This window comes from Uranotaenia lowii, chromosome 1 (assembly GCF_029784155.1).
Source record: "Uranotaenia lowii strain MFRU-FL chromosome 1, ASM2978415v1, whole genome shotgun sequence".
Lineage (NCBI taxonomy): Eukaryota > Metazoa > Arthropoda > Insecta > Diptera > Culicidae > Uranotaenia > Uranotaenia lowii.
The window spans coordinates 96,650,973-96,672,173 of NC_073691.1; the positions used below are offsets into that span (position 1 = coordinate 96,650,973).

At 37.5% G+C, this 21,201-nt stretch overlaps 1 protein-coding gene across 1 annotated transcript in view; it reads left to right on the forward strand.

Moving 5' to 3' along the window:
• LOC129738441 (uncharacterized) overlaps positions 1-8,857 on the forward strand; it is a 198,426-nt gene extending 189,569 nt beyond the window's left edge. Inside the window, exon 4 of the mRNA XM_055729647.1 lies at positions 5,481-8,857. Coding sequence (XP_055585622.1) covers positions 5,481-8,429 — 2,949 coding nt within the window. The 3' untranslated portion in view covers positions 8,430-8,857. The remainder of the gene's footprint in view (positions 1-5,480) is intronic.
• The last annotated feature ends 12,344 nt before the right edge of the window (positions 8,858-21,201 follow it).

Sequence of the window (21,201 nt, forward strand, 5' to 3'; positions counted from 1 at the left end):
AAATCTTTTTTTTTTTTTTTTTTTTTTTGTATGGGTTTATGAGCTACCTGGCTGACCCGGAAAGGAAAAACAGATCGGGGGACAGAAGAGGAAAATTTACATGAGAGTAGAATAGCTTAGAGTAGGATAGCGGCAACAGAGCCCGAGGGTTCTGAAGCACCAGTTTAGGGAAGCGTTAAGATAGTGCTCGACGGACTGGGACAATTGGGCCTTACATGAGCTTCGAGTTAACCCAACCTCCAATTCAACCGAGCAGTAACAGTATGGTAGCAAAAGTTATCATATGCTTACGTCTCGATATCATTGTCAGAAGGGTTCACTATCTTACCGTAGTTGAGTTATCCCTACCTGTCACCTAACCTTACTCGATGCAATAACTTTGAATTTATTATCGTTTTAGATTGACTAAAAAAACATATTTTTCGAATTCAGAACAAAACATCTAGATAAGAAGCTATCTCTCAATGCAGCAATTAATAGAATTTCGATAAACACAAATAATAATTGTACCAAATGTTTTGGAAATTAAAAAATAATATAGAAATACAATTATGAATTGCATGTTCAATATCTTTTGTACTATCATTGACTTATCAAAATAACAGGATTTAAACCATAATGCAAATGGCGATGCTGTTCTTCTAAAACCTCATTGCTAATTTTGAACAACTTCTCAAACAACTTTCCTCAATCTTTGGTTTGGTTTTTTTTTTTTTTTTTTCAAGACACGAACGCCACAAACGTGGTAAAGTGTCTATAATAAGAGAAAAAAAAAATTTGGTTTGGTTAAAATGAATGTCAATTTTTAAAACCCCGATATTATTTTCCTGGACGAGTAGGTTCTTGTTTATCAGAATCATACCTTCTATCTTCTACATTCCTTATTTGAATTTCAAACCTAATCAAGCTATAAGATCGAACTACAATAAAAAAGTATTAAAACGAGAAAGAACTATGCTGTTCTTCTAAAATCTCGAACATTTACAACTTCACAGAACAACTTTCTTCAATCTTTTTCGGATGAAATAAATTACACTCCTATTTATAAATCTCCAATATTATTTTGCTGTGCTATCATCTATCTTTTACTTCATTATTTGAATTTCATACCTAACCAAAAAATAGACAATTCTATCAAAAAGTTTTGAAACGCAAAGGAAATATTTTTGACAGAAAACTATCTAAACAGCACCTTAATCCAATAAGCCTCTAGTTCTTGTAAAATGCTTGATTTAAGAATAAGCCTTCGAAATTCATAAACCGCAAATGCACACTTACTAGAGCATTGGGGAGAAGGAAACTGTTACTTTACCTTGCCTAGTAGTACATTGAACATTGAATACCTAACCATGCCAATTGTTAACATCCTCATCCATCTAATTCTTGTACAATTAAATTGCCTATCTAATTTTGGCAGTTATCATTCATTTACAATACTGTCTATTCTAATCTAACTTGCGCATAATGGAAAAGTGGAAATATCAACATTAAAACAACAAATTGTGATATTTCCACTGCGCAATGCTGTTGTTGTCCAACGGAAGGGAGGGCAAGTGTTTCAACTCCCATTCACCTTATCAACATGGATCATCAAAGAAAAAGTATACGATATTCAATCACCTTTTAATTTATTTTCTATGATCTCATATCGAATAAGGCTACGTGCAACCGCCCTCTCAGGTTTATGTTAGTTTAGAGTCTGTTTCCAAACCTTCAACTTCCATAAACACAGTAATGCACGCCGTCGCCGTGACCCATTACAGCCTAGGGTACGGTGAATCTGAAATCTGAATCTGAAATCTGAATCTGAAATCTGAATCTGCAATCTGAATCTGAAATCTGAATCTGAAATCTGAATCTGAAATCTGAATCTGAAATCTGAATCTGAAATCTGAATCTGAAATCTGAATCTGAAATCTGAATCTGAAATCTGAATCTGAAATCTGAATCTGAAATCTGAATCTGAAATCTGAATCTGAAATCTGAATCTGAAATCTGAATCTGAAATCTGAATCTGAAATCTGAATCTGAAATCTGAATCTGAAATCTGAATCTGAAATCTGAATCTGAAATCTGAATCTGAAATCTGAATCTGAAATCTGAATCTGAAATCTGAATCTGAAATCTGAATCTGAAATCTGAATCTGAAATCTGAATCTGAAATCTGAATCTGAAATCTGAATCTGAAATCTGAATCTGAAATCTGAATCTGAAATCTGAATCTGAATCTGAAATCTGAATCTGAAATCTGAATCTGAAATCTGAATCTGAAATCTGAATCTGAAATCTGAATCTGAAATCTGAATCTGAAATCTGAATCTGAAATCTGAATCTGAAATCTGAATCTGAAATCTGAATCTGAAATCTGAATCTGAAATCTGAATCTGAAATCTGAATCTGAAATCTGAATCTGAAATCTGAATCTGAAATCTGAATCTGAAATCTGAATCTGAAATCTGAATCTGAAATCTGAATCTGAAATCTGAATCTGAAATCTGAATCTGAAATCTGAATCTGAAATCTGAATCTGAAATCTGAATCTGAAATCTGAATCTGAAATCTGAATCTGAAATCTGAATCTGAAATCTGAATCTGAAATCTGAATCTGAAATCTGAATCTGAAATCTGAATCTGAAATCTGAATCTGAAATCTGAATCTGAAATCTGAATCTGAAATCTGAATCTGAAATCTGAATCTGAAATCTGAATCTGAAATCTGAATCTGAAATCTGAATCTGAAATCTGAATCTGAAATCTGAATCTGAAATCTGAATCTGAAATCTGAATCTGAAATCTGAATCTGAAATCTGAATCTGAAATCTGAATCTGAAATCTGAATCTGAAATCTGAATCTGAAATCTGAATCTGAAATCTGAATCTGAAATCTGAATCTGAAATCTGAATCTGAAATCTGAATCTGAAATCTGAATCTGAAATCTGAATCTGAAATCTGAATCTGGAATCTGAATCTGAAATCTGAATCTGAAATCTGAATCTGAAATCTGAATCTGAAATCTGAATCTGAAATCTGAATCTGAAATCTGAATCTGAAATCTGAATCTGAAATCTGAATCTGAAATCTGAATCTGAAATCTGAATCTGAAATCTGAATCTGAAATCTGAATCTGAAATCTGAATCTGAAATCTGAATCTGAAATCTGAATCTGAAATCTGAATCTGAAATCTGAATCTGAAATCTGAATCTGAAATCTGAATCTGAAATCTGAATCTGAAATCTGAATCTGAAATCTGAATCTGAAATCTGAATCTGAAATCTGAATCTGAAATCTGAATCTGAAATCTGAATCTGAAATCTGAATCTGAAATCTGAATCTGAAATCTGAATCTGAAATCTGAATCTGAAATCTGAATCTGAAATCTGAATCTGAAATCTGAATCTGAAATCTGAATTTGAAATCTGAATCTGAAATCTGAATCTGAAATCTGAATCTGAAATCTGAATCTGAAATCTGAATCTGAAATCTGAATCTAAATCTGAATCTGAAATCTGAATCTGAAATCTGAATCTGAAATCTGAATCTGAAATCTGAATCTGAAATCTGAATCTGAAATCTGAATCTGAAATCTGAATCTGAAATCTGAATCTGAAATCTGAATCTGAAATCTGAATCTGAAATCTGAATCTGAAATCTGAATCTGAAATCTGAATCTGAAATCTGAATCTGAAATCTGAATCTGAAATCTGAATCTGAAATCTGAATCTGAAATCTGAATCTGAAATCTGAATCTGAAATCTGAATCTGAAATCTGAATCTGAAATCTGAATCTGAAATCTGAATCTGAAGTCTGAATCTGAAATCTGAATCTGAAATCTGAATCTGAAATCTGAATCTGAAATCTGAATCTGAAATCTGAATCTGAAATCAGAATCTGAAATCATAATTTAAAAATTAATATTTTATCAATCTTTTACCAACTTGTTATTAACAACATTTGTATTTGTTTCAAGTTAGATTTTCCACCGATTATGACTAAAATTTTATTTTCTTATTCGAAAATAATTCATAAAAATCATCTCTGTGCAGGAGACTCAGTTTTTTAAAGATAATTCTGTTCATATGCATGACCGACTTTGCTAAACGCAAACCAATTCAATTAAGCTCTTTATAAAACAGCTAATCAGAAGCCCTTTGTCCATTCCCTTCCGTGTCATTCATACACCCACTCGAAAAGAAAGCTGTCTACCTACCTGGAAGAGAAATGAATTCCATTAAAAGGAAGAAATCTTGCATCTCGGGTTGTGTCTCTTTCAACATCCGGCTTTCGGTGACTTTCCGCATCCGTACGCTTACGCTGACCGTTTTGCCGCGCTTGTCCGCCTGCCGTGCTAATCTCTCTCTCTCTATCTCTATTGATGAAAGTTAGGAATGAAAAACTTAAGCGGAAACTAAAGCTACGGAACGAATGGAAAAGATGTAGAATACCTTCTATTCGGTTCACATTATGCTGCTTTCCGTTCGGGGTCGATATTTCAAAAATGTTCCAGCAGAATTGTCCATGAGTCCATGAGTGCTTTTTTCAATCTTGCATCTTTTTCTCCAACTGAGGAGAAAACGTTTTTCTCGCTTCGATTAACTTGGAAATCAGATTTTTTTTCGAGTTTTATGTGCTGTCATGTCGCAGGTGACAATCGTGAGAAGCTACAAAAACGAGTTATTCACTCGCGCTTCCCTAGATAAAAGGGATCGAAATTTACAGCCAGATACTGTTGAAAAATCTGAACGTCGAAATTCTACAATTTAATTTTTTTTTAACATGATTGTAGTGTGGAACGCGGTGTTCCGAACACCAATTCATCACATACTAAATTGTTTACTACATACCTGTTCTATCTATCGGGAAAAAGTTAACCATCCGTGAATCTGACAAAGTTTCTATTTATTGTAATGCCCTTCCGAGAAAACACAGTATAAATGCCCTCTAGAATATGATATCAAACTGGCACTACACATCATCAAGCTATCTTTTTGAAGAATTTTTCAATTATTGTTCTATAACAACACAGCGCAACGTCAACGAACGACAACGAAAAAGCTTGCACAGTCGACAAGCCAATGCCTACTCCTCCTATTTTTTTAGTAGATGTCTTCATTTTTCTATTATGCTAAATATTATTCTTTCCTATTTCTCGATTAACATCAAATCAAATCAAATAGTCAGAAAATCTATCGCAAGTCATTGGCAAATACAAATTATAACTCGTAATTATTTGAATTAAAAGTTTACAAAACGGACAGAATTTCCATCAAATACTCCGGAAATGGTTTCCACGGTGCTAACCTTTCAAGGAAAATCCACGTTGGCACTCAACTCTCGAATCATTTAAGCGTAAAAATGGGAGCAGGAAAAAAATCCATCGTATCCGTCAATCGTAAACATATCTGAAGCGTTTTTCTCCGCTAACCACTTATCCTATTTTTCATGCTTTTTCTTTTCATTCTGCTCTTTTTTCTTTGCAGGTGATCCGTAGCGGCGATTTGGACAGCTACCCTCTACTGCAACAATTGATTCTCTCGGATAATCTGATTTCGGAGATCGAAGACGACGCCCTCGGTCGACTTGAATTGCTCTCTACGCTTTTCCTCGACCGCAATCAACTGACACGGGTCCCGGTTAGTCTGCCATCGAACCTAAACCACCTTCATCTGCAGAACAATGCCATCGACGAGCTTCAGTCGAATGTGTTCCGTAATCTGAAGAATCTCAGAACCCTCAATTTGGCAGGGAATAGGATTGCCTATCTGCCAGAGCTTCCGTTGCCGGGATTAGTCCAACTGAACGTTCGACACAATGATCTGAAAGGGCTGAGTCAATTGTTGGTGAAAACATCACCGCAGTTGAGAGACCTATTGCTGGAAAATAATCCAGTAAAATGTGCCGACCTTCTTGGCATCGCGGAATGGGCCAAACCGTGCCGTGATGAAATGTTGTTCGATGAGAAAGATTCACAGCAAGGGTTTACCACGAGCAGCGATGAGGGTGGTGGATGGGATTTTGAAATATTCGGAAGATTTACGACCAACCTTCGCCACCGGGACCGTTGCACCAACAAAAAAATTAATCCCGCGAAAATGATGACGAAAATCGCCCTCTTCAAATCTCGGTGCGTAAATGAAAATTTAATTAACCTGAACCATCTAAATCTTCTTAAAAGCGATCAAACTGCCATAAAGCGACCGCTTGGGACAATACAGCAGGATGATAAAATCAACGGACAACCGTCGCCGCCGATAACGACAAAGACTAGCACCATCACCGCTGAGAAAATTAGCAGCAGCAGCATGATGAATGCTACGATGGCTTCATTCAAGAATTTAACGATTCCAGCATCGTCATCAGCAGGAAATCTTACCCTGGCCAAAACAAAAGAAACTGGGACAAAGTCAGATGCTGGAAAGCTTGAGATGACGACAACGAATGAAGGTGCTGGTGGAAAGGTGGAATCCGGTTTCATTATCAACAATGAGACGAAAGAAAATATAAATGCAAATTCCAGTGGTGAAAGTTTGACGAATCTTGTACGCCCCAATGCCAACAACCAAACAATGGCACTGCAGAATAATTTTCATAATAACACCATCAAGGATACGAGCCACCGCCGCGATAAGACGAGTAGCAGTGCCGCTTGGAAAAATAAGGTCCTTGCAAAGAAAGCACTTCTTACCGCTCAAACTAAGATTACTTCTAAATTGCACCCCATAGACAATGGAGATTTAAGCAGAAACTCGAGCATGAAGAAAATCTCAAATTTGACGGTCATAAATTCAATATACACTAAAAGTAGGGGGGATGCTGAGGTCAGCAGTAGCGGTAGTAACATGACATCTTCGCCGTCACCGGTGGTGCAAAAAATCAACGGTGATGGCTTAATTCGGACGTATCCGGTAACAGTGGCACCGATGGCATCGAATTTAACCCCTGAGCACACCACGGTTAGTCCGGGTAACAAATTGGTAGGAAAAACTGTGACGATGATGCCACCAACAACATCTACAACGTCGACGTTGACCGGCACGATGGAAAAATTCGAGCACACTACAATGGCACAAAAACTTAAGGCAGCACCAACAACAACAACAACAACAGTATCAACATCAGCTGCATCATCACTTGATTTTTCAACCAGAACAAGCAATCCACAACATCATGGCAGTGGCACTCTACCAAACGACCAAACCGATGCTGACGGCAAATTTAAACAAAGCATGCCATCGTCTGTGGCCGTTTCTGGCTCGATTTCGACTGTGGCCACAACAACAACAACAACAACAACAACAACTACAACGACGCCTGGTGAATTTAAAAAGTCCAAAATCAAATCCAATTTCGCCAAGGAAAAAGCCATCGCAGCAACCCGGCAGTACAATGTAACCAAGCAACGCAAGAATGTAAATCATATGAAGATGAAATTAAAATTTAACTACGAACAGCTGCACGATGATGAATTCCGCGACAATTTCGAAAGCGACAGCATTGGTCTTCTCGGAATGAACCAGTACGGTGCTGCTGCTGCTTCTGGTGGTGGTGGCCACAGCAATGGAAACTCCCATGCCAGTGACAGGAAGAGTAAATTTTCCATATATGATAGTATCTACATTGCATCCTTGAAAAATGCCAACTTCAAACCGTACTTCCATCATTCCATGCACGTACCCAATACTAGCCATCCGGCATCCGGGTCCCGAATTCCGGATGACGGGATTCATACCATGTCCGGGGATGCTACGTCTTCAAAAATTTTACCACAAGAGTGGAATGATGTACGACCGGTGTCAAGTGGTGGCTCTCATTACGGTCTATTCATTGTGGTGGGGGCCACATTCGGTATGCTAATTTCGTTTGGATTGTTCCATCTCTATTATTGTCGTGTCCGGCGGGGTCAACAGCAGCAACCCGGCGAGCACCAGCACCTGCATCACCTTTACCAGCAGCAACCGCTATTCGACAGCAGCGGCGACGAAGCCACCCGCCGCAATTCCACGCATCGCTATTCATACGCATTCGAGCAAGATGACAGCGATGAGCGTCTGACCTACACTATTTCGACATCGGTTTTGGACGCCCCGACGTCTGACGATGGCAGCTTACCGGCGATCCATCATCAGCAAAAACACTCCAGCCAGAAACCGGATGTCCTCCATATGGACGTGCTAAATCCATTCAATTCAATCCCTTTGTCCCGTGATCCGAGCACCAGAAGCAGCAGCAGCAGCACCAGCACTAGCGCTAGTAGCTGCCTAGATGGCGATGGTGGTCTCACTATTGGCCATGGTGATTATCATTCGGGTGGCAATCAACTGCTGCACCCGCTCAACAGGCTCAACTTCTCAAACAATCCAAATACTTCCAATAATCATAATCGCAGCAACCATCGTAGCGTTGAAACCACAGCCATCGATAGATGGTGACGACGATGACAGCGACGACAACTTCATTATAGTTCATTTAACGATGCCTACTGTGTTTTCGAGTGAACTGGATTATACACAAATATAAGACCGAAACATGCTTCCTAAATGCGAACGAGATATTTGTACATTTAATTGCACCACACTGGCGAAATCGCAAGTGCAATTGTACAGAAATAAATTACTCATCTTTGGTGATAGTAAAAACGGATGTGCTTTATTGGACGTCCAAAAAGAAGTACATACCACACATGAGATTTGTACGATGTCCATGAAATGAATGCTAAAATCGATTTGATTTAAGGCCCATTAAACTTCAGTTTAATGAGATTGTAGTACAAGATATTTTTTGGTGCAAAAATGTAAAGGATAAGGAAAAAAATTATCAAACTTTAATTAAAACTAAAAACAGATTAAACATTCAGAACTCGGATTCAAACTTCAGAATAAGATTTCAGATCTAGAATTTAGCTTCAAAATTCAGATTTAGAACTGAAATTCAGAATTAAAATTCAGAATTCAATTTTAAAATTCAGATTCCAAATTAAAAATCAGCTTCAGAATTCAGATTCAGATTTCAGATTCAGAATTCAGATTCAGAATTCAGATTCAGAATTCAGATTCAGAATTCAGATTCAGAATTCAGATTCAGAATTCAGATTCAGAATTCAGATTCAGAATTCAGATTCAGGATTCAGAATTCAGATTCAGAATTCAGATTCAGAATTCAGATTCAGAATTCAGATTCAGAATTCAGATTCAGAATTCAGATTCAGAACTCAGATTCAGAATTCGGATTCAGAATTCAGATTCAGAATTCAAATTCAGAAATCAGATTCAGAATTCAGATTCAGAATTCAGATTCAGAACTCAGATTCAGAATTCAAAACAGAGCTTTAAATTCATTCGTTTCAGGTGAAAATAATTTGTTATCAATTATAGAAACTCAATTGAAGATTGAATTTGTTTTACAGACATGATGAAAACACGAAAGAAGAATTGGATACAATGGCCTCGAATGGTACACACAATAAAATTTCAAGGAAAGCACCTCAAGAACATTCCATTTATGTTTTCCCAAACAAGTTGGTAATCGTATACAGTTGTAAAAGTTACATTGTATTCCAAGTTGACAAAAAAAGCTTTAGGGTAGCTGTTATTTGATGCTTATTTTTGGGCAACTTACATATCGTTTATTCACAGTAAATTATCAAACATATTGTTAAATTCACTCCATAAACTTTAGATATTCCAGTTTGCGTTTTAAAAACTGCGATTGATTTCAGAATGGGGTCTTTTACTGTACCCAGACATAGAGCCGAAACATGTTGACAGAGGGGGGGGAATCCGATTGGTGTGAACATAAAACCCTTGCGAAACATTCTTTTTTTTCGGCAGGACGAGAACCGTTTAACTGTCCAACCGAAAGTGTATCGTGTGGTTGCCACTGGGCTGGCTGGCAGGCTTCCATATCACAACCAGCAGGCGAGTCAGCCAGTAAAACCGGAACATTCCTCCGTTGTTCGTTTGGTTAATGTGATCCACGGCACTTTGGTCACAGGAATTTCATGGCTCAGCAGTAACAAAACACAACAACACTTGTCTTCCAGGGGCAACCTCACCCACAAGTGTAAGTACGTAAAGCCCGTTGTTGGCGGCCTGGAGCCCGGAGGAATTGTTAACTATGTTGCAGTTTTGTCCGGCGGTATGACTTGTTTGGTCCTTTTGGAATGTGGACCAATGCGTGGTGGGTGATTCTGAGAATGACCATTTTGCGAGAGGAACAGAGACGATTGATGTTGCAAGTCAATAGTCTTGAACTTTGAGTGTGATAAAATTAACCTACTGAACTTCCCTGAAGGACATCGTTTTAAATGTGATTTGAACGGGATTCATGTGAATCTGAATGGATGTGGATCTGGTTTAAGATTAGGAATAAAAAAAACAAAACTGAATCTAAGAACTCAACTTTGGAGATTGGATCGAATTTTATTCATAAGATGTTAATAGCGGCTCCAGAGAGTTGTCATGAAAGAGTTGAAGGGCAAATATTGATACAGTAACGGGGTTCAAATTATGAATCAATATTGAAAACAAAAACTCCGAATCGAAGTTTGAAATTTGGATAAAATTTCATTTAAAATATATTAACGGTGGCTCCAGAGAGTTCTTCGTCGGTGTAGGTTTTGACATAATTCACCAGAAAAATCAATTATTTTTGCAGATATGAATGCTCGATGAGAGAAAGAGAGGTGAAAGGTTTTCTTTTCATCAAATTTTAAAACTGGATAGTGGCTCCAGGGAGTTTTTACACAATCCCTTCCAGGTGTGCATTACGGTACCACACTTATCTTAAAAATCAACATTTGAAATGAGAATTGAATCCAGATTCGCATTTTGGCATCTTATGCTGGTTCAGATTATTAGTTGTACCATGTGTATCGGCCAATGCAAGATGTGTGTAGTCACCCCATGCTATATCGGTGAAATTTTATATTGTCCTAGAAAGAATATTTAAGAATTGAGAGATTATAGACGGATCGAAGATAAGAATAAGGTGAAAGATGTTGAAAATGAGCGGAAGGGTAATTTTAATTTGAAAAACTTTTCATCATATTTGTGTGGTGGTAGCTACAATTCTATCTGTACTTACCACTGCAAGGTAGTAAGCCCGTGAGAAACAAAACGATGAAATGTGATGGAAAGTTTTTCAAATTAAAATTACCCTTCCGCTCATTTTCAACATCTTTCACCTTATTCTTATCTTCTATCCGTCTATAATCTTTCAATTCTTAAATGTTCTTTCTAGGACAATATAAAATTTCATCGATATAGCATGGGGTGACTACACACATCTTGCATTGGCCGATACACATGGTACAACTAATAACCTGAACCAGCATAAGATGCCAAAATGCGAATCTGGATTCAATTCTCATTTCAAATGTTGATTTTGAAGATTAGTGTGGTACCATAATGCACACCGTGACAAGTCGATGTAATCATGGTAGGAAAGATCTGAAACAATGAAATAACTCTTTAGGTGCAGAGAACTCATACGACCCATAAAGCTGTTTCAGATAGGAATCGAAAGGGTGCAATTGAGTAAATCCTACTTGGCAGATAGGATTGATAAATGATAGAATGAATGAAACATGAAACAATCTCACCAAAAATCCCTCGACGTCCAGGAGTGTTGAATATGGCATAACACACTAACACACACGATTTGTCATCCGTTGCGGTACGTTCTTCTCACATTTTTCAATCGAAGCAACTCAATTCTTCCTCCCGAGCGCCAATTCGTAAACATTTGCCCCGTCCAAAAACCTTTGGAGTCAAATTGACGGTTATCACCGTTGATTTCACATTTTTTAGCAGTTCAGCTTATCATTGAAATTGTGGGATTTAATAAGATCAAACAACCATGTACACATGTTTGAAAAATATCACTTTCAGGTCCATTGAATGAAAAACGAAATCCAAGTACTGGCACAAAAAACAAAACCGAAAAAACAAGCAAGGCTCTTTCAACTCCATGAGGCAAATTTTAAAACTTTCTGTAGGACACTTTCCTTAAGTTTGGAGCACTTATTTTGTAGCCATTACTGCTGTGAAAATCCAGGCACACGTTGATACCACTTAGATTCAGTTTATGAAATTTCCCTCAATCAAATAACTAAAATTATTGGAATTATCAGCGAAGCGAAAAAAAAACGCGTGCGATGTCAATCTGTCATCGCCTACTCTTCATAAAATTCACAGTAGATTTTTTTTATTTATTGTAATGGGCCAGCACACTCCTTCACACCTAAAAACTCATTTGAGCCCCCTGGCAATAGACACTTTTGTTCTCAGCATGTCTCGCAGCAAATTGATAAGAAAAGTAAACGCGAGAAAATTTCAATCGAGCTGAGAACACAAATATGTATAACTTCGTCCAAGGAAATGTCTGATTAAACTAAATTAGATTACAAAATGAATCTCGATGGAAAATATTTTCCTTTGGAGAGATTCATTATAAGATATTTACTTATATATTATTTATTTTTGAGCTATTTTGTTCAAGTAATATTCACTAATTTAATAAGCTGAAACACAAAAAAACGACAAAAGTTTTAATAATAATGATATTAGTAATAAACGCAAAAAATATACAAAAGGTAAACAAAAACAATCACTGGTTGATGATCGACTCTTTTAATGGTCCAATTTTTCTTCCAGAAACTGTATCACTTTGATTTTGATCATTTTAGTTGGTAAGGTGTTTTACTTAGTTGGCCCAATAATCGAAAATCTTTTTTTGTCCTTATGATGTTGTCGATCGGCTTCGTTGCAAGGCAGTATCGGAAAGTGGTTTTCGGAAGCCAGCGTAAAAATTCGCATCTTGGAATGTAAATTTTTAAACCGTCAGAAAAGGTGGCTTAGAAAGCCGGCCCTAAAACTGCACATCTTAAAAGCCGCATATTTAAAAGGCGGTTTGAATAGCCGTTCTAAAGTAAAGGCTTCAAACTCTAACCTAAAAAAACGCCTGAGAGAATGCAAAGAAATACCGCACTCCAAAATTCGCTTAACAGGAGAGCCTTGAAAGCCACTCGAAATAGCGTGCTTGGAAAGCCGCTTAAAAAAGCGCCTGGAAGGGCGATAAAATAAAACATGCTTGGAAAGCTATTGAAAAAAGCGCCTGGAAGGACGCTAAGAAATAGTGCGCTTTGAAACCGCTTGAAAGCAGAGCCAAGGAGGCCACTCGAAAAAGCTCGCTTGACATGAGGGTCAGGAGGCCACTCGAAATTGCTTGGAAAATTGCTAAAAAAAATGCGCCTGGAAATAGCGTGCTGAAAAGCCAGTCGAGAAAAGTCCGCCTGGAAGGCCGTTCTTAAAAGCGTACTTGAAAAGCAGCTCGAAAACGCCTGGTTGAAAGACCACGACAAAAATTGTGTGATTGAAATGTAACTTGATAGGAGCGTAAAACACTTCTTGAAAAAGCGTGCTTGAAAAGCCGTTCAAGAAAAGCGCGCCTACAGACCACTCGAAAAAAGTGTGCTTTAAAAGCTGCTTGAGAAAAACGCCCTGTAAGGCGCCTTATAAAAGCAGTTCAGAAGTCACTTGAACAAGCTTGCATGTAATGTAGCTCGAAAAACAGTACCGCTTGATAGAAGCGCTTGAGATGTCACTCGAAAATGCGTGACTCGTAAGCCGCTTGATAAAAGCGTGGCTTAGAGTCCGCTCGGCAAAGCGTACGTACTTTGAAAGCCGCTCAGAAAACTACATGCGCTCTGTTGTGTTGTGTCAAAGCAATCGAATGATTCCTTTTAATTCAACCACGGTAATTTTACCGTGGTTGAATTAAAAGGAATCATTCGATTGCTTTGATTCAACTACATGCGCGAAAAGGGCGTGCCTGAAAAGCGGGATTCAAAAGAACATGCTTGAAGGCGCGCTTAGGAGGCTACTCGAAAAAGGCCCCTTTGAATGCCTCCTAGAAAAGTGTGCCTGAAGAACACTCGAAAAAGGCGCGTAGAAGGCTGCTCATAAAAAATGCATGAGGAAACGACTAAAAGAGCGGACCGAACTTCGATAAGCGTATTTCGAAGGCCGGCGAAACATGCAGCATGAAAAACCGTATACGAAATTGAAATCAACTTAAAAATTTTTCTTGAACTAGTTCCTGTGGTAAGGTGACTAGAAAGCGTATGGCAATGTGAAAATCGTAGATTAGAATGTTGTTATAGTTACGAAAGCAAGCCTCGAAATAAGTTGTCAAGAAGACTAGAACAGTTTCTCGGAAGCAGCAAATATGTTGGGCAGGAAGGCTGCGGGTTCGCGCAACGAACGCTCCCAGCAGGGGCAAATGTGCAATGTTAACATTCAGAAAGGGCTATACAAAGAGATCTCACGAGCGGAGGAACAACCAGACAGAGCACGTGGCTCGGACGCGCTTTCACGACGTTAGACGGCTAAGGCTAATCTACAACACGCCAGAACAAATTGGTGAATTGGTCACAGCTCTGACGCGCTTAGTATGTCAGCTATTGGCGTTCAATGGAAGCGGTTGAGATGCATAAAGCACAGCAAAGCGATAAGTAGACAAAAAGCGTTTTTCTCAACTTTATCGCGAAGCGAAGGCCGATTGTATGATCCAAATCATGTATGAGGATGTGAACAATGTTTTGGAATTAATTTTATTCTCATTTTTGAATGGAAGAAGGTGGAAGATGTGCGGTATGACAACAAGCCAAACAAACTGGCAGCACGCCCAAAACGCCCAAAATCAATCAGTTCCACGCATTGCAACATCAGGGAAGGCATACTCCAGTTTCGAGGTGCCGGACGTAGTGAATATCAACGGAATCGGGCGATTCCTCGTAGCGTGTTTCAATTGCAAATTCAATTCCACAATGAATTCCGAAATAATAATGATATAGTTTCTTACATCGTGCGTGAGACAGTTTTTTAAAGTTTTGATACTCATCCTTAAAACTTTTGATGCATAAGTGATAGGATTAACTGTGAAAATAAGCTTTTTAGAAGCCATTGAAGTTGAAAATGTTTGCATGTTGCCTCAGTTGACGGTATTACGTTTTAGTACTATGCTGTCACTGGTTCGACGCACAACGAAATATTGTATCCCCGAAAAGAAATGTCGAGGCAAGGCTGACGCGACGCGCTGACGTGATTTGAGCCTTCATTTGCTGCAACGGATTGTCTGAAATCAGCGTTTGTGCTGATCCGCTTTCCGTTGCGCTCATTATTTAATTCGGAGAACCGGGGAAAACCTTCTTCGGGAAATCTTCTTCGGGGAAACCTTCTTCGGGAATTTTTTTTCTCGGGAAAACCATTTTTCCTGGAAAACCTTCTTCGGGGAAACCTTCTTCGGGAATTTTTATTTTGGGAAAACCATTTTTTTCTGAAAAACCTTCTTCGAGGAAACCTTCTTCGGGAAACCTTCTGCAGGGAAATCTTCTTAAGGGAAACCTTTTTCGGGAAAACCATTTTTTCTGGAAAAGCTTCTTCGGGGAAACCTTCTACGGGGATAGCTTCTTCGGGAATTTTTTTTTCTCGGGAAAACCATTTTTTCTGAAAAACCTTCTTCGGCGAAACTTTTTTAGGAGAACCTTCTTGGGGGAAACCTTCTTCGGGAATATTTTCTTTGAGAAAATCTTCTACGGTGAACCTTCTTCGTGGAAACCTTCTTGGGGGAAACTTCCTTCGGGAAAACATTTTCGGGGAAAGCTTCTTCAGGGAAAACTTCTCCGGGGAAACCTTTTTCGGGAAAACTTTTTTCGGAAAAACCATTTTTTCTGGAAAAACCTGCTTCGGGGAAACCTTCTACGGGGAAACCTTCTTAGGGGAACCTTCTTCGAGAAAATCTTTTTCGGGGAAACCTTCTTCGGACAACCTTCTCGGGGAAACCTTCTACGGGGAAAACTTCTTTGAGGAAATCTTCTTTAGGGAAACCTTCTTCGGGGAAATCTTCTTCAGGGAAACCTTCGGGATTTTTTTTTTATGGGAAATCCATTTTTTCTGGAAAATCTTCTTCGGGGAAACCTTCTTAGGAGAACCTTCTTCGGGGAAAACCTTCTTCGGGGAAACCATCTTCGTGAAATTTTTTTTCTGAAAAGCCATTTTTTCTGGAAAACCTTCTTCGGGGAAACCTTCTTAGGAGAACCTTCTTCGGGGAAACCTTCTTCGGAAATTTTTTTTTAGGGAAAACCATTTTTTCTGGAAAACCTTCTTCGGGGAAACCTTCTTTGGGAAAACCTTCTTTGGGAAAACCTTCTACGGGGAACCTTATTCGGGGAAACCTTCTGAGGGGAATCTTCTTCGGGAAAAAACTTTTTCGAGGAAACCTTCTTTGGGTAAACCTCCTTCGGGAAAACCTTTTTCGGGGAAATCTTCTGCAGGGAAATCTTCTTCGAGGAAACCTATTTTGGGAAAACCATTTATTCTGGAAAACCTTCGTCGGGGAAACCTTCTTTAAGAAAACCTTCTTCGGGAAAACCTTCTTCGTAGAAACCTTCTTAGAGAACCTTCTTCGGGGAAACCTTCTTCGGGGAACCTTTCTTCAAAAGTAGGTGATGTTACAAGCTTCGAATTTAGAATAATTTAGATTTCAACTAAAATAAGTAAAGTTTATTACTGCTGATTCACTAGAAAAAACGTACTTTTCTTCTTGTGAAGCTTTTTTTAAATACTTCTTCTTCTTCTTTTTCTTCTTCTTCTTTTTCTTCTTCTTCTTTTTCTTCTTCTTCTTTTTCTTCTTCTTCTTTTTCTTTTTCTTCTTTTTCTTCTTCTTCTTCTTCTTACATCAACATGGCCAAAATATGTAGGCATCCTGGAAAATGGAAGACTTGCGTCTTTCTTTTTTCTTTTCAGCGTATTATCTGTTACATTGCAGATTCTACTACGGCCAGGCCAACCATGTGATGAAAACCGTGAAAGATACAGGAACAAAGGAGGAATGAAGCGTGGAGTTCCTTACCAAACGTTTCATATTATATTTTGCTAAAATTTAACACTATTGATTGATTGGTAATTGGAAAAAATCTGGGACGAATTAGGGTTAAAGGAGTAATTTTCATAAGAAACGATCTCACTAAACTCCAAAGATTCCTGCTGGTGCTATCTCCCTATTTTTTCTGGATCCGGTCATCTTCAAATTGGTTGCATTCACATGGTCTCAACATCACTGTTCCCTCAATTTCAACTGCCAATTGATTGTTCGCGTTTACCTTAGGCTCTGTCAAGTGCTCAAAAAAGCAAATACGAGCCGAAAGTAAATGTTTCTCAGACCTCCAGTTTGTTTTTTCCGTTCTTCTACTCGGAGAAATCTACATGAGCATTTTACGAGAACAAAAATTACACGGAAATACACTCATCGATTGATGCACAATCACAAGATCATCAATATCCCTCCAACGGAAACTTAACTTATTTGATTTCAAGTATGAAAATCACGACGATCGGAAATAGAATTCCTTTTTCTATAACCAACGATTGATTTTCTTCACGCACAATTCGCCAAGCACAACAGAACACCAAATTTAGCAATGAAAGGCATCTATTTCAATTATATGGATGCATTTCCATCACTTGTAATATGTATCTTTCTAAACAGAAATCTCCAAAACACCTAAAACTCACCAAAATTGATATTCGCGAAAATACAAACGAGAAAACGCGACGTTGAAAAAAAACACGACCGTTCTTGAGCACGGCTTGCTGCGATCGTCTCTTGTGAAGCTTTTTTTAAATACTCATGAAAATCTTTCCATCAAAAAAAAAAAATTCGCTTCAGGATAGTTATTTCATCTGCTGAAATGTGATTTTTTTTAAAACAGTATGTTTTGTTTCCCTGGCGCAAAAAGTCATGGCGGCCAATTTTCAAGAAAAAACTGAAAATGTCAAAAATTCCAACAATTGTACTTTTGAGGGATGGATTTACCAAAGAAATATTTCACAAAATAGGATCGATTTAGTTTGAGATCAATGAGGTGGAGAAATTCCATGTATTTTGAAATCTGTTCCAATCTTCTATGCATAAACCCATGTTGTTCCGATTAAATGTACTGCGAAGAAGCTACTTGGAAGGCTTGACTAACTAAAATTTCGAACAGTTTTGATCCAATAGACAAGCTTGTGATTCCACGGTATTGTATCACGTAAAGACGTTCGCCAGTTTTAAAAATCGGAAACATTAACGACGTTTTCCACATCTCTGGAATAGAGTAACCATATCCCGCGACACCAAAAAGAGTACATTAAGATTATTCTTCAAAAAAGTCAGGAGAAACGTTAAACAGTAGAACCCCGCTTATCCGAGCTCTGGTTTTGTGAGCTCCCGCGATATCCCAGCCATCAGGTTGACACAAGATCCATATATTATTGAGCTTTGCGCCCCGATGGTATGCAAAAGGATGAACACTAGAACTCCGCTTACCCGAGGTTGTCGTGGGAGAGACCACCTCGGATAAGTGAAACCTCGGATTAAACGAAATACATTGACAAACCCTTTGGCTCTGGTATTGCATATCATCCAGGCGCATAGCTCGGTTTTTACATGAATTTTATTTTTCTATTTAATCCACTTTTCTGGCAAGTTTAGATTTAAAACATGCCAGAGACGTAAATTTAATAGCTTAACAATATATTGCGATGAAAAAAAAACACATTTTTCATGGATTTTGGATAAAAATGGTGGCTCGGATAACGCAGAGGCTCGGATGAGCTCTTCTGTACATATTTCGTCCTCTCCGAGGTGCTACCGAGATATTTCAATTGAATCAAATACTGTTAATTGCTTGGATCGCGTTCACTGTTTATAACGACTAAAAATGCCTTAAATATCTTTCATTTTGTAGTGAAAAGATACGTTAAGTGAGTGACTAATGAATGCAGAACGACTGTACATTGAAACAATCTGCATCAAATTCTACTAAAATTAAACATTCTAAAGTCGACAAAAATCACAAAAAAACTTCATAAGAATAAGGTTCTCAACTTTTGCTGATGTCCTTAAAAATATAAAAAAAATCTTTGATTTTGTTACCCCTAAATTTAAGCACTGTTCCTGATTTTGATTTTGCGAATATCGGATTTAAAAAAAATCCGTTTCACACGATGTACAACGTTGTTTTTTTTTATTTAAAAAAAAACAACTTCTTGTATAATTGTAACATCAGGAATAAAATTTTACCCAACTCACCAATAAACAGACTGCGGATTATTTATTTCGGCAATCCGAACCACAGTTGTAACCACAGCGTTTTTTTTTTAGGAACGCAAGATTTCAATTTTCCCCGGCGACCTTCGCAAGGGAGCCAATAACACTTTTGACAAATTAGTTTGCATCGGCATCGCAATCGTAAAACGCGCGAAAAGCGGCTCAGGCCCTTTTTTACGACTCGCTGCCAACGAAAAAAATAAACAGTGCGATGTATTTGGGTGTGCGCCGTTATTCTGAGTGAAATAAGAAGACGATTGTGTTTGGCTCATTTTTTCCTCGCTTGCACTCGCGAAGTTCATCTTCAAGTAATGGATTTCAGTTGTTTTTTTATGTGGGGAAAACCCTTCAAATATGGATGACTTGAAGTGGAAGCGTCCATTTCTTTCGAACGTCAGATTTTAAGCGCTCATTGAATTGACGACCTGGAAAGGTCATGAAAACTGCTTTACACTTTAGTTTGACTTAACCAAATTAAACCAAATTAAATCTGACTAAGTGCTGCAGCAGTGGATTGATATTATTTCACCAAATAAAAATCTATCATAAAAGTTTCATTGCGAAGAATTTGGTTACATAAATCTTAGATTATGAAATTGAGCTAAAATAAGGATTTGATTTGAGAATCAAAATAAGAAGTTAAAACATACAAAACTGATTCAGAAAATTTATGATGTAGCTCTGGAGAGTTACTTCATGAAGTTCATGTGGTGGCTCCAGAGAGTTCTTTCGTTGTTATAGTGGCTTTTTTTTGCTGATCTAAATGATTGTTATAAGTTAAATAAACAATGTTTTTTTTGTTATTGGGGCTCTAGAAAATAAACTTTTTCATTCAACAGATATGTTCCGAAATGTGTTTTTCAAAAAACTGAAGAACGTACTTGGGAAGCATGTTTCACCAGCAAACACAGAACAGCCTATTTCGTGTCATACTTCTGCGATTCATTGATTATTTTTGTGTGTAAAAAAAACTGTATCATAAAACCAATATGATCGATTGTGTGTATCTTCGCACATGAATACAACTAAATCCAAAACTAACACAATTTGTATTCATGTTTAGTTTCAAGTAAGCTAGAACAGACAAAAAAACTGAATCATTCTCTTTTAGGAAATATTTACATGTTTTATACATTCCGACAAAACCATTCCGAGCGTAGGTCTCTAGGGTGTTTGCATTGATTCGGATAGCATAGGTCAAGTTATCGGAATGGGTACCACATAGAAGAACTTTTTCTCAAGTTTCCCATCTTCTGCAGTATGCCAAATAGTAACTTAAAATAGGTAATTCAGTGATAGGAAGCAAATGCAAAAACAAAAAAAAAATACTCAAGCCAAGGGAGAAATATATAATCACAAATATTCTTCCTGGAAAGGTACAAATAATAATCAAGACTAGAGACTCCGACAAATAGTACTGTAAATATCTAACTTGAGGACGATGAAATGTAAAATAAAATGCTCCACGTAAACGAGATTTGCACCCGAAGGAACAAATTGGAAGGTAAAAATAAGAAAACATTATTTAAAAATAAAACAAACCCTTAATACTGAAAACAGAATCAATAAAAGTCATACAGACAAAAGTTTTAAATGTTGAGTGCAAATCTTGAATGTATGAAGCATACTTCGATCTGAACATTCTTAACTATAAATGCCAAACTAGATGTTACATTCCTAAAATGTTTTTGCCAAATTGATTTTTTTTTTCAACGAGAAAGGTCTTCAAAATTTTGTTATCCTTAGATTTGTTTGTACCAAGTGTCGATATGTAATCATATAAAATCAACTATATGTATATTAGTTTGTTTTTCTTTTGCTTATGAGATAGAAAAAAAAACATTTTTAATAACGCACAGTATATTTATTACCTGATGACAGCCCTAAAACGAAAAGTTCCATACGCTAAGTTGCTGCTTATGATTCAACAAGAATTGTGATATGCAGTGTTCGGCACAAAAGCGCTAATCCGCTAATCGCTAGTTAGTCCGCTAACTTAGCGGTTTAATTTTGCCGCTAAGTTTTGATCGATCTAGCGATATAAAAAGT